Source organism: Cyclopterus lumpus, chromosome 3 (assembly GCF_009769545.1).
Source record: "Cyclopterus lumpus isolate fCycLum1 chromosome 3, fCycLum1.pri, whole genome shotgun sequence".
Classification (NCBI taxonomy): domain Eukaryota; kingdom Metazoa; phylum Chordata; class Actinopteri; order Perciformes; family Cyclopteridae; genus Cyclopterus; species Cyclopterus lumpus.
This window is the reverse complement of record NC_046968.1, coordinates 26,995,334-27,009,206: the sequence shown is the minus strand read 5'-3', so window position 1 is coordinate 27,009,206 and position 13,873 is coordinate 26,995,334. Positions and strand designations below refer to the sequence as shown.

Genomic DNA, 13,873 nt, shown 5'->3' with positions numbered 1-13,873 from the left:
TATTTTAGGCCTCGGTAAATGAAGCTGCCATGGAAATAATTAAACATTCCAGCTCTGCAATCAACCGTGATTACTACGATGACACGTAACCGTGGCACGGAAAAGAAAACGTGTGATTTTTTTTGGGATTCAACAAAATTGGATAAAAGCATGGCTAGTTCATCCATACGTGTAGCAGTAGCGTTTTTTTATTTAGTTTGAGATTAGTTTAAAGATGTCAACCAATAGTAAATATATCTTTTGCACAGCAATGTGAGGCGTGTACTTTTTCCTTTGTTGCTAAAACACCGTTGGCTACGTCGGCACTGTTGCTTTTGTTTGCACCGTTAGCTGCTAGCCATCGTCGCCATGTTGAGAGCTGTGTGGAGGCAATAGATATGCTCTGAAGTATCATGACTTGTTCACGCCATTGGACGTCATGGTAAAATAAAATAAAAAACACGGTGATGATGTTTAGAAATGTTCTTAGACGATGAGCTGCAGAGTGGGTTTTTGATTAGAACATTTTTTTTAAAGTAAAAAAAAAAATGGCACATCGATTGATTTATTTACTAAAGCTAATCATTTTTCTTTTAATTGTGCGTGAGGTTACAAGAAATAGAAACGACACAGGTAGTTTTTGTGGAGAGTTAACATGAATAAATGTGCTTTTTAAACCATTTCATGAACGAAAAAGCAGAAATGTAGAGACGTTAGACTATTGCTACCACAACACATTATTATCATGATTATTATTTATCTAAAAGCCCCATTTATTCATGATTATCATTCTAGATGTGTATCTCTGTGACATCATTGCAGATTACATGCAGGTGCCTCACAATGAGACTGGTGCTTCAAGGACAGCGGGACCTCATCTGCAGCAGACGAGGCAGACTGGACCTGTCACTCGATCGATTCGTTGAACATTAGGAAAAAAGGGCCACGTTTTTACAGCGACCCAAGGCCATCTTTTGGACCCCCCCCCCCCCCCATTTATTAAAATCGGATGGAAGCGAGTGGAATACCAAGTTACCTTGGCATGCGGCTGCTGAAAGGTGACTCTGGAGCTGTTGATGAGCGACGAGTATCTGAACAAGTGGGCGGGGGAGACGGGAAATCTGTGGCTGCTGCCGGGCTGGTTGTGCAGGACGGCTGAGAAGCAGATGTGAACTGTGTCCTTCAGCGCCTTCAGCTGCGACTCCTGTCCCACAAAACAAAGTTACACACACACACACACACATTCCTGAATCCCTCCGGACCATCTTCCCCGACATTAAAGTGACTTCGGTGCGAGCTAGCAGGCGTCGTTAGGCGAGACGTGAAGCGGAACTTACCGGAGCAATAAAAGAAGAAGTAATGCTCAAAAAGATAATTTACTTTCAAATCAATAATAATAATGGACAGAATGATTGGTTTAAATTATATTTTTTAGCACAGTACTGCTGAGCTGAGCACTGGAACTACCCGTTTTCACGCAGCAGCACTTTTCTCCACATGCATTTTTTTTTCAACATTATACCTCGTCAATTATAGGCGTTAGGAGCATTTTGAAAAACGCAAAAACGCACCCTCTGTAATGAGATCAGTTGCCATGAATACACATTTACATTTATTTTCCATCAACTTACAACTGATTTAAACAGACTAACATTTAAAGAGTTATTTATTCTTTTTTTCCATCATGTGTTGGGGACATTGCAGGGTTTAAATGAGGTCAGATGAGAGAGACGTCACAACCCAAAATAAAGAAATATTACATAAGCGTCATAATAATTAAAGCAGAGTCGCTCACCTTATCCAGTGCAGTCTTCTCCAGTTCTTCCTTGGCTATAGTTAGCTTGTGCTCCAGGTCCATTAGCTGCTGCCCCTGTAGAAAGACGGGACTTGTGAAGCAGCTCGGTTTTTTCTTTTCCTTTCCGAGCACACAAAGCATGTCTCCATCCCAAACTCCTCCATAACACAGACCTGCAGTGCAAAGGACTGAGCACTTAACCCTGTGATGTACACTGCATGCCTCAAGCATCAGGGAATCCCCTGTGTCCTTAAAAGGGGGGGGGGGGGGATACTTGGTATGAAAAAGACACTAAAATGTTTTGTTGAATAACACTTGTGGTCTATTTTTACACTTAACTTTTCTTCTGTCTGAAGGACAGAGAATAACAGGAATTCACTTTTTTTTCTGTATACTCGCATTTTTTTAACTGAGTTAGAATTGGAAATAATTCAGAAGTCAGAATTTATTCGGCAGAGAGGTTTCCATAATCCATTTAACTCTTTTTTGACAGAGACAAATCTGTGTTATCAAATGTTGTCGATTCCATTCAGCTTTAACTTAAAACTACTATTCAAAATTGACCGTACAAATTTTGTATAAAATGTTACAGAATGTGTTTACAAATTATTGTTATAACGTATTATGCATATTGTTGACTTCCTATAATCATATAGTGCAAAAAGCAGATTATAAGTGTGTTTAAAAGGCATTATGGGTCTGGGCTCTGTTACAGTGCTACAGATACTTGTATTGGATCATTTGCAAGCAAGCCAACAAACATCCTCCAAAATCTCTAGGGGGGTTCAGCATTTCCGACATGGGTGATGAGACTGATTGATGTTTCCTGGTGAGTTTTTAAAGACTTCTGTGGTTCCTCAGGGAGCTTTGTGGCGCAGTGGGAACTCCATTCATCTCATTTCATCCCGATTGGTCATTTTTAAATGATGAACACGTCCGTCACTCCTACCACTCAACAGGGGTGGAAAGGATGTTTAAGTTCTCCGTGATAGACGAGTCGTGCAGTGACAGTCAAGGACGGGGCAACTTTCACCACGGTGGCTTTTTGAAAGAAGCCAAAGAAATCAAATCATTCTCTCAGAAGATCTTTCTCTTTTTTTTTTTTTTTTAAAGATCCATTTTGCAGGAAGCTCAGGACAATCGTCCTTACAAAAGTCATTTGTAGCTGTCGGGCTGTGTGCTCGAGAGGGGATCCAAAAGGTAATACAAGTTTTGAGGAACGGTACTTTAATCATCAACACACAGGATTGCATATGATCTCATTGTGGCAAATGAAATGGCAAATGAAGGCATAAGTATTCACTGATACACGTTTTGGATTATTTTCAGCATAATGGGATCCTGAAGGTTACCACACAAAAACAAAGTCCAATTTTAAAAGGGACTTGCAATATGTTATTTGCTATTACAGTATACTGGCAGTGGACAACCTGTACTCATTCCCAGGGCATCAAATACCAATGCACTGGCATGCCCCTTGGCGCTTGACTGGGCCCCCTTTAGCGTCTGTACGAGGGGGCGTTCCAGTAACTACAATGTAAATCCATTCTCCACATTAAAGTAAATGGTCCTGTAACAACCTAGTGTTAGGACTGAACCATTACGCTGGAGGGAGGGGGGAGGTGAATGGGGTCAAGCAAACACAGGACTTTCAACCAGGAGACCGACGTTTTTGTCGCAAAATATTGTTTGAGTTACTTTGAAGTTGCTTTTTCACGATTTTTTTCGTACTTACGTCACACGGTTTAAATTTGCACTTATTCTAAGCCGAACCGATCAGGTTTTCGTTGCCTCGACCTAAGAAAGTGTTTTTGTTTGAATTCACAACAATAACCGTAGTAGGCGCCTTGGAAAGTGAAGTCAAGGGGGTCTCGACCAATCAGAATCATTAATTTAGTGTACGTTGCACATACAAGGAATTTTATGCGGTGAAAGGTGCATAACAATATACATAGACAACCAATATAATACAAATAATAAACACAGTTCAATACTAGATACATATGGTAAACAACAAACAGATAACAGTACAAGTCATTATGTGAGTTGGAATAAGAGACGATGTATTACGAGGTTACGATGCTTATTAGCCGTCTTGTTATTGGTTATACGTCGTTCTAAAAGCTCAGTTGGTGTAAACGAAGACCCCGCTGCCTACTTATTAGAACAATGCAGAATATGTCCTGAGGTAGACATGTCTGTTGCAAAAAATCTGATCAAATTCACGGCTTATTAATGAATGCAACGTTGGCCTGATGCCTTTTAGAGGGTGTGTTTTAAAAATTATAGGATTAGCTAAACTAAATGTCTTTGTAATGTGGAAATAGCTAACACTGCTTGCTTCTTAAGAAATGAACAAAACACTCGGCACATCAATAGTCACACATTTTTGACAGAAATTCAAACATGGTCAATTTCAACATGTGTGTAAACTGGTTGAAAAGGTAAAAAAATGTTTTTAAAAAGACTGCCGATCATGTTGATGCTGAGGATAGTCGGACTGGTATTTTGTTCTTGTATGTGGGGATGGGAAATTGCCTACCGACACAAAACGCTGCACTTTGAGCTGACCCGTCCACCGCCCCTCAGCAGACTATCTCACACTTTATCCCAGTCCAATTACTCTGTTGCAAACCCGGTGAGTCCCGTACACGCACTAAAACAGAGCCTCCGGGCACCGAGCGAGCTGCCGTATTCAACACAACGGAAGTGTGAATGGATTGCTTTAAGAAAGTGTAGAGTAATGAGTCTGGGCTGCTCGCAAGCACAGGGAAAACAAACGCAGCCATTCTCTAAATGACCTCAAGACCTCGTGTGAGCGTGTTCACGCACGCGCACGTGCAGCATTACAGTTGTGAGCCATTACCGTCCATTACACGGAGGCTCATCAGCGGGTAGTGCTATGAGAACTGCGGGCGCATTTGCCACTGACCCGAAAAAGCAGACTTTCAGGGCTAGTGCCTCCGAGTCTAAAGCTCTCATATTTGTGTGCTGAATCCATTACCGAGGTCAGGGGTCAGTAGGGTACGAGCCACTCTGCTAGACGAGGCATGCAGCTACATCAAGCCGTCAATTTTCTTTTCCTAAGCTGCAGGATAAAATGCTCTAGGGGTACATTTTAAAAGTGGACCGAAGGAGTGAAGAAGATGTGAGGGCTTGAATGCGACTGCCAAAAAAAAAAAAAAATTCTGTTTCATCGGGGAAAACGCGGCGGAAGGCACCGTCGGTTTCTCAGAAGTTTTTTTTTAATGTTTTGGCTGAGCGACTGAAGGGGAACCTGCCTGTGTGCGTAGTGTTTACAGTCACGTGCTGGGACTGCATAGTTTGAAATCCACAGAGTCGGGTCTCTTTTTTTTTTTTAAGTTGTCCTTGAAAATCGAAAAGGACTGTTCATGCAGATGATCCCCTGAAGGGGACATTGGACAACGCTACAGCTCCTTTCTGTAGCGTATCGTCGGCGTACGTCTTCATTTTGCGAATCCTGAAATGTTTTCCCTCCCCGACTCGTCGCACACGAGACACCTGTCCAGGACCCCCCCGACGTCAATTTATATTGCGCTGGGTCGCCCAACTAGGAGGTCGTTGTGAATTCAAACAAGAACACTTGGCTTTGGAAAGACATCTTGGTAGGGCATTACATAACTTAACATGAGTAAGGACAGCACGTAACTTCAAAGATAATTTGTAATACTCTCAAACATTTTGTCTCCAGGTTGAAAATCCCTTGTTTCTTTCTGTTTTTGTTGGTCTTTAAACTATATAATCACACTCCCACAGCATGATCTATGAGATATAATATGGGTTTACATTGTATTTTAAAAGCCTGTCGCGTCGGACGCTAAAGAGTGCCTTGTGTGTTGGGATCAGACAAAGCGTTGTTGAAGAACAGGCTGGTGATTCTGCATTATTGCTTCTTATCAAACCCTTTTTTATTTTTACAGTTTTCACAGCTCTTGGTCTTTTTATGGCTGTACCTGTCAGTTCTAAGAAAGACTGAATCGTTCCCAAGATAAAATAATTAGGTTTTTTTTCTCCACGTTTCTTTATTTCTTCTTGTGAGATTGTTCTGTCTTTGGTGTACCGCGACAGCGGGCTGCAAAATGCAGTTTGATGCGGCAGAACAGCCGTCACAACCAATTTGACTGCTTCCCGGTCAAGGTGCCTTAGCTGACATCCCCCCCCCCCCCCCACCACACACCCCTTCACGTGAAACTGATGACATTTCCGAATCTGGAGTGACTCTTCTCCACTTCCTCCCTCGTCTCCCCTCCGGGATTTTGATCACAGCATATGTGGAATACATATGAGTTTGTCAGGACTTGCAAGAGGGCTCAGAGGGGTCAGAGATGCATGATTCATTTCCCTCTGACCTTTCCATCAAGGGGGGGAGGGGAAAAAAGCAGACTTGTCATCTCCCAAAGATGGCTGGTTTTTTAAAACAGAGAGCACGATAAAAACGAGCCTGATCCACCTGAACCTGCAAATCTCCACGGAACATAATGTTCTGAAGGTCCACGTGAAATGTTTGAGGACATTGAGCAATAAGGTTGTTGGTGACTGATGCAATTTTAGAGACGACGATTTACGAGCGGTGACGCCGAAGTCAATGCATCCATCATTCACGGGCTAGAAATAGAACAAGTAACAGGACATCCAGGAACAAACGTGTTCAGAGGACCGACTCCCGTTCATTAATTTATGTTCGACACAACTTTAGTAAAATGGTGGGTCGAAAGGATCAACACATACATTTGAGAAATGACATTGTTCATGGCAGAAATGTTGACCCATATTTTAACACTGCAAACAAGGCCCCGAAAAGGTCAGTGAATATTCCGGTAAATGGCAATAAATATTACCTCGTCGCAGATTCAAGGGGCAGTGGAGTATGTGCGGGGGCTCGCAAAGATGTGAGGGGGGACATTAAATACTTCAGTGGTAGTAATTTGAGACTTATAAAAGGTAACCTCCAAAGGTTTGACGATCATTATTCGGTACCTAGGCATCTGAGGCCGGGAAGTGAACAAAGACCCCTCCCAATATTTGCAGGACCAACAAGGTCTGGAGAAATACCGCTGCTTGGTCAAGTGCTTTTTAACTCACTTTAAAGTAATCTACGTAGTAGAAAGAGCAAGATGGTGGAGGGGTCCAACAAAAAGTCAAGTTCACGTCAACCACGCTCTTTTCCTAAAACCTAACTCGGTGGGTTTGTGACCTCGACCCAACTTCCTGCAGACACGGAAGTTTATTTTGAAAAGAGTATCATATCGCTAAGTATCGAGATTGAAGGAGTCGTTGGCTGGACACAAATCAACCATCGAAGAAGATCGTTCAAGGGGGGGTAACCACACTGTAGGTCTTAATCGTATCCACCATAATCCACAGCGCTTACTGGACTGTAGCGACACACGATGCCATCTGCAATTGCGTCTTGAGGATTTTTATTTTCACGATCTAAGGCATAAATCTGTATAAGCTTCATTCGCGGCGTCAGACTTATTTCGGCTTTACACGGATCTCATTGAGAGGGAATCGGGATGGCGGTGTGCGTGTGGACTAACCGCTCGCCAATCGGCTCGTCACGCCGCAGACTGGGAGGGTCTTTTGTAATTGCGGACTGAGATAATTGGGAGTACCTCCTGTGATGGGATCATCCTTCTTTAGTACCCATTTACCCCTGGTCTGGAGCTACTGTAAAGACAGTCCCGCCCTCCCCTACGCCCACCACCCCCCCCCTTCAGTTTGAACTTACCTTAAAAATTAAATCCTTTTTCCCGTACCGCAGTTCTTTCAGTTGAGCCTGGATTTTTTTCGACTGCAAGGAGGAGATAAGAAAATAAGTGTTAGCTTATTCAAATAGCGGAATTGGTTTTAGATCACATAGCAGGATTCTGCCAGCTGCAGCCTTTTGTGAGTGTTCCCCGGGCAAAGCTCTGGCTTAAAGGAAGGCTCCACGGAGAGGAAGAAAATATCAAATCTCCCCTTCACTGAACTGTATAGTCCACACAATGATGCAGTAGCACACTGGCTTCTTGCCCACTGTCTAAACCCGTATTCCCACTCCCACAACACACATTACCGCCACCGTCACGTGCGCCTTTTCCTCAGCTACGACAAACTCACACCTACACACACACACACACACACACACACACACACAAGATCCTTACTGACGCCCCCCGAAACAGACAGTGACCAGCTCCGCCTGACATTCACATGGAGCACAGACGTCGTCTCCTCGATGGCTTGATACACCGCCATCCTCAGAGCGTGAACACTGTGAGCTCAGAGGGCCTCTTTGTGTCTTCAGTTTTTATGGTTTATAAATGGGAAGCCATGCAGGACTGGAACTGTGATTAATGTATGCAAATAAAATGGCCTTGACTCCATTTGAACCTCTAGTAGTATTTGTGGAGTTCTAAAAAGGGAAATACCAATCGCCAGTGCATTATATTTCACTCATTATGAGGGTTAATTAGACCATATATGAAACCACATTTTACAACCTATTTACTGTATGTGTCGTCTATCTACATCTCTCTTTCAACGTATCTATCTATAGCTCTATCTATCTGTATCTCTTCCTCTGTAAGTGTAAACATAAAACTTCGGTTTAGGTGAAAGTCTGTGTATTGATAAAAAAAAGTGCAACGTTGCAATTAGAGTCAGAATACTTTATCGATTGAGGGGATTTTGCTTCGTTCCGGTTCAAACGCTGCTCTGTCAGCACTGTCGTCGTTGTTTGCGCTGTTAGCATCGCCATGTTGAGAGCTGTGTGGAGACAATCCCCCATTTAAAGATGTGCTGTGAATTCTGCATGGAAGAAAAAGCTCCAGCTCCGTCAAAGAGACAACCACGAAGGAAGCACAAACAAAGCGGCGAGGAGCTCTTTTAATTATGTAGTTCTGTCTTTCCCTCTTCGGCTGCAAGGGTTAAATGACAGCCGACGGGAGAAGAGAGTGCATTTCCAGGAAATTCTGCTAATTTTTTACTACATTTGGAAAGACTCGTATCTCTTTTTTTTTTACTACCCACCACATCTTCCACGTCTATAGACATATCTTTGTATCGATCTGCCGTATATCTCTTTCTTCCTAGTCGACTGTCTATCTCTATAAACCTCCCGCGCTTCCTTCCTCTCCATCTCTACTTCCTCGACACAGGCAGTAAAAATTTGACATCTAGGTCTAATCTTTCACCAAAAGCACGACGCTGAGGGACACGTTCACTTCAAAGGGTGTTGTGTACTTGACAAGGCACCTGCGCCTTTTTAAAAATATATATATATTTTATGAGTCTTTATCTTGTTATTCCTCTTCCCACGGTGCTTCCACTGTGTAACTGGATTCAATAATTGCATCCCGGGACTCCTTGTGAAACCAATTGTGAGGCTAAATAAACCCAGGGCTAACTTTCTAACTGCCAACTCACAGAGGGCGAGCCATATATTGACTTTGCGATGGTTGAAGTTTTTTTCCGTGGCCCGGGTCGTAACATTGAGATGCTAACGAATTAATTTTATTTGTATCGGTTAAGTGGAGCTTTGGAGATATTCCCTGGGAAGGGAGTAAATCGTATTAAAAAAGGTTACAGAATCGCAAATAGTGCTGAATGCAAATATCCGAATCTCTAAAATGTGCTGAGCTGTCAAGACTTTCCAAAACATCGCTCTTGTTATTTACTCGGAAAAATAAACTCATGCGAGTCGTCTCCTTCGGCCCAAGAGAATCACAGCAGCATCTCCGGCCTTGTTGTTCCTGACGGTTCGAATCCTTTAAGGTTCTGGGGACCTGCGTCGTATTGCAAAAACAGTTGCATGCTAAACTAAATACAGTATTTCATAAGCTCTCCCCTAACTTTTTTCAAAAAATATTCAAGCGGTGCATCGCTGCGAGTCATCGTCCTTGTGAGAGTGACGGGAAAGAAGATGAAAAAAAAAAAATTGTCAAAATCCTGCAGTCTATCCCAAGGACAGACGCGTCCGTGTGTGTGCAAGCAGAGAGGAAGCCACATTCTGTGGGGATTTGGTCTTTTGAGATTAGAATATATTAGGGAGGATGTTTTTCGGGATTCATTCACTCTTGTTTAGTGTCAGTTGTTCGGGACTTAAACTCAGTGTTGTGCCGCCATATCATATTCCATATATCAACGCGTAAAGAAGTCATAATTAATCTGGAAAGAAGACCTTTTTTTAAATTGACAAAGCATTAAGAAGCGAAGCAATTCATTAGTTATTGTTAATCACCCAAACTGGATCTATGTATTGTTTTCTTTTATTATCTGAAAGCAGCGAAAAATGCAACAAAATCTATACATCTTTGCACTTCTTCCCCTTTTTTTCTCTCCATCCTTTCATTTTCAGACGGTGTCAATAACTGAAAGCTGAAGCGCCGCCTCATCCAGTTCTGCATCTAAAAAGGCCGATCTTCTAAAGCACGGCAGTGCAGGCTCCGACGGGTTTCTCATTATCCGAGTTCAGATAGCCGACGGTATCCACGCGACACAGTGTGTGAGCGCGTCTAGAATGGGAAAAACATGGAGATGATAAAGAAGAAGAAAAGTATAAACGAGGCGAGACGGGCCGAGTTTCGGTTCGGTCACAGGTAGACGAGGAAACCGTCACGACTGCGATGTGAGTTTGTGTCCGTGAGTCGTGGAACAACACCGATGCCTTCCGAATGTTTCTATTCATCCTTTTGTCGAAGCCGTCGACGCTTCACGTCAGAAAGGGACAACTAGCAATTGGCTCGCATTGTTACCGACAAACCTTGTTTCGCTTTGGGGGCGAAGAATGTAGCTCTGGTTGTGTGTGTGTGTAACTCAATGCAGGAACTAGCCGGCGACATAACCCCAGAGGGTGGTGGTGGTGGTGCATGCACCTGTATCAGCAGTCACGGCAGCCCCCGCCCCCCTATTTGTGAAGTGCGTCTGATTGGCTGAGAGCATGCGAGCCAAGCCCGACCATCAACCGACTCGCAGCCAAAACTTAATGACAAAAGTGTGTATTTTATTTATCTGATTTATTGGATACGGATGGTGAATGACGTGGACCGCGGCAATACGTTTCTTCTATTTAAGGGAACGACGCATCTTCATAGGATGGTTCATATGATATCTCAAGAAAACGTTTTGTCTCGTTTTTTGGGGGCGCTTTCTCTGATGAATGTCTAATCTTCTCGGTACAATAATAGTCTTTTTTTTCTCTTCTTTTTCAAACAACTTGGTTTAGCCAACAACAACACTTGGATCGGCGGTTTAAAGAAAAGCGTTGTAGGTGTTATTTTACAACTGTTATGTGACAAAAAGTCAACGTGTGGGTCAAAATAAATGGAAGTTGCGCTGCTAAAAGGGCTTAAGTTATACAACATAAAGTTCAACCTTTTGGCTTTCAATAACGAGTACTGAAGCGTTATATTTACACAGTGCATTACTTCCTGTGTGTGTTATTACGAATGACTTGTATGTCATCTCTTTGCCGCTTCCTGATGGGACAGAAGATGAAACGATAAAGAACACATGAATAATTGATGCACGACACAAAAGGACGAGGACCGGCACGGCGACCCAAACGTGGTAACGCGTCGTTCCCACACCTCATCTTATCGTCTCCGACATGTTGACTGTAAACATAAATAATGCAGCGAGTGACAAGTCGATTAATCTGCCTGCACAACGTCAAAAACATAAGGAAAATAGCCCCATCTCAGAAACACGATAACATCCGAGAATCAGATATTCGAATTTGACTTATTTGACTTATATATAGAATTTGACTCATTTTACATATGAATTAGTGCAAGAATAAAACACGTTATTTGAGCACAGAACATATTGTAACCGCCCCTCCCCTCTTTCTCTCACACACACACATCCAAAGTGTATTCATAAATAAATAATAATAAATAAATACCGGATGCTACGTTACCAAAGACTATGTGATCTGCTTGAATTATCCCTCCCCCCCCCCAAAAAAAGACACAAGGCCATTCGACTTGTTGTTTGTTGTATTTGATCTACACACGTTTCAGGTTACTAGATAGTTGTTGTTTCAATAATGAAACCCAATTGGAGCGATAACGGTGCCGGACTGGTGGAAGCGCGCAAACGACAATCCTTCATCCAAATTGTGAGCAGCCAAACCATAAACTTGACAGAGTGGAAAAAAAAACAGGTGATGCATTCATGCTCTGATGAAAAAGATGCGCTCCAGATTAAACGGCATCCCCTAATGCCTCACTGAAAAGGCGTTAACCTTGACGGACTCGAAGCTTCCAGAGTTTTCCCTTGAGGACATCGCCGTCCAGGTTCAGAAAGGTCGAATGCCGTTCCGTTCCCAATGAGTTTGGATTTAAAGCAAAAAAATTGCCAATAACCAATAGCATTCTGCAGTGTCAGAAATTGCTTCCATCCATCCTAATATATGCAATATCTTTTGGATTTACAGAAAGGAACCATTCTTAATAATTATAGTGCAACATTCCTGAATTATCTTTAACGAAGCCGTAGCAGATGGAATAATGAGGCCATGAGATGCACTGGCCCTGTTAACCCTCACAGCTCCTGATGCCCAAATGGATAAAGAATAAGTTTGGACCAAGTGACCGGGTGACTCGGCAACCCGACATTCTCACTAAGAAGGTTAGGAGGCCGACCGATAACCATAATTAGTATTATAAAGCGACACGATGATAATGACATTATTTAAACTTGGATATGACGGCGTTGTTATTTAATGCAGTATAACATATTATATGGAAAGGTTCCTTTAGTAAAGCTGAAACAATAGCTTTTGGGTTGTTTGCTCAAAACGAAGCACTTTACAGATATCCGGGTTTTAGGAAATTGTGAGGTAATTCTGAACATTTTTGTATCAAATGATTTATGGATTAATCGGGAAAAATAATTAGCAAAGTGCAACCCAAACGAGTGGTGATGAGCAGTCACACCAACCCAGTCTGAGCCCATCACTCCCAATAAGCCACTTCCCAGACCAGGAAATTGGTCTTGGAGGCCGATGTCTAAAAGCATAAAAATATTATTTTGCAGATAATTAGTATTATTCTCTTATAAAAATAGACCGTTTGTTCTGGACTACGGGTAACATTCTTAACCCAAGTTCTACATCTTATAATAAACCGGAGCAGCTCAGGCATATTACTGTCACAGCAGCCGTACAACCTCCTTTAACAGTGTTGTTAACATGCAATTTTGTGTCCTTTTTAGCCGAGTAGTTTTCCCCACACAACACAGATTAAGTCCACAAAGCCTGATCCTCCACCTCACACAGCGAGCAGAGCACAAGTGGAAGCAGCAGCTTTCTAAAAGACGATTACCACACCAAATTAAATGTATTCCAATATATAAACGCGGGAATTCCCAAAGCCAATTTGCACAAAATGAGAACGCAAATCACAACTAAAAGGAAAAGCGACTGTTTACTCATACAAAGTCTTGGGTTGTATTATGTGCAACAAAAGGTGCTTACGCTTAGAGAAGTTTATCCAAGGCCAGCTAAAAATGATCTGATATGATGATTCTCAGTTCTTCTTCAAAGCCTCAAAGAACCCGATTTTAAGATTCAGCGATGAAGAGGAAGTCGTAATTGAAACAATCCTTGGAGAACATTTCTAGACAACAATTAAGAAAAGTTTTAAGGGCAAACACGTTCTTCAACTTTTTTATGTTTTGGATTGACATCCACAGCAGTGAACGGTGTACTAGATGCATAAAGAACCCTCTTAATGTTTCCATACAGTAGATAATGTCATTTAGACCCCATAAACAGAAGCTATGTTTGAGTGAGCATATCTTTCTTCTTTACCCTTAGACGAACTTGCGATGGAATATTATTTGCAATTACCTGCACTGGCGGTGATTGTTTTGCAGCTTTAGTGTCCGTCTCTTTCTGGAACGCCGCAGTCATTACAGTGTGATTACAGGTCCAGTCTTTAACCGCTCCCTTTTAAGAGATAAATAACTTTCCAGGATGAAAGGGGGGGACATGTGAGAATGTTCCTCTGGCTGATTTACTTCGTTTTTATCGCCTCCCAAGGGAATTGAAGTCAGTGACCTCCAGTGATCTACCTGTGTTCCAGGAAA

At 42.4% G+C, this 13,873-nt stretch overlaps 1 protein-coding gene across 1 annotated transcript in view; it reads right to left on the bottom strand.

The window, feature by feature from the left end:
- Nucleotides 1-13,873, bottom strand: part of luzp2 (leucine zipper protein 2) — a 64,883-nt gene that overhangs the window by 15,520 nt on the left and 35,490 nt on the right. Inside the window, exons 6-8 of the mRNA XM_034525299.1 lie at nt 7,527-7,589; nt 1,775-1,849; nt 1,016-1,183 (exon numbers count right to left, since the gene is read on the bottom strand). Of these exons, the coding sequence (XP_034381190.1) occupies nt 1,016-1,183; nt 1,775-1,849; nt 7,527-7,589 (306 nt within the window). The remainder of the gene's footprint in view (nt 1-1,015; nt 1,184-1,774; nt 1,850-7,526; nt 7,590-13,873) is intronic.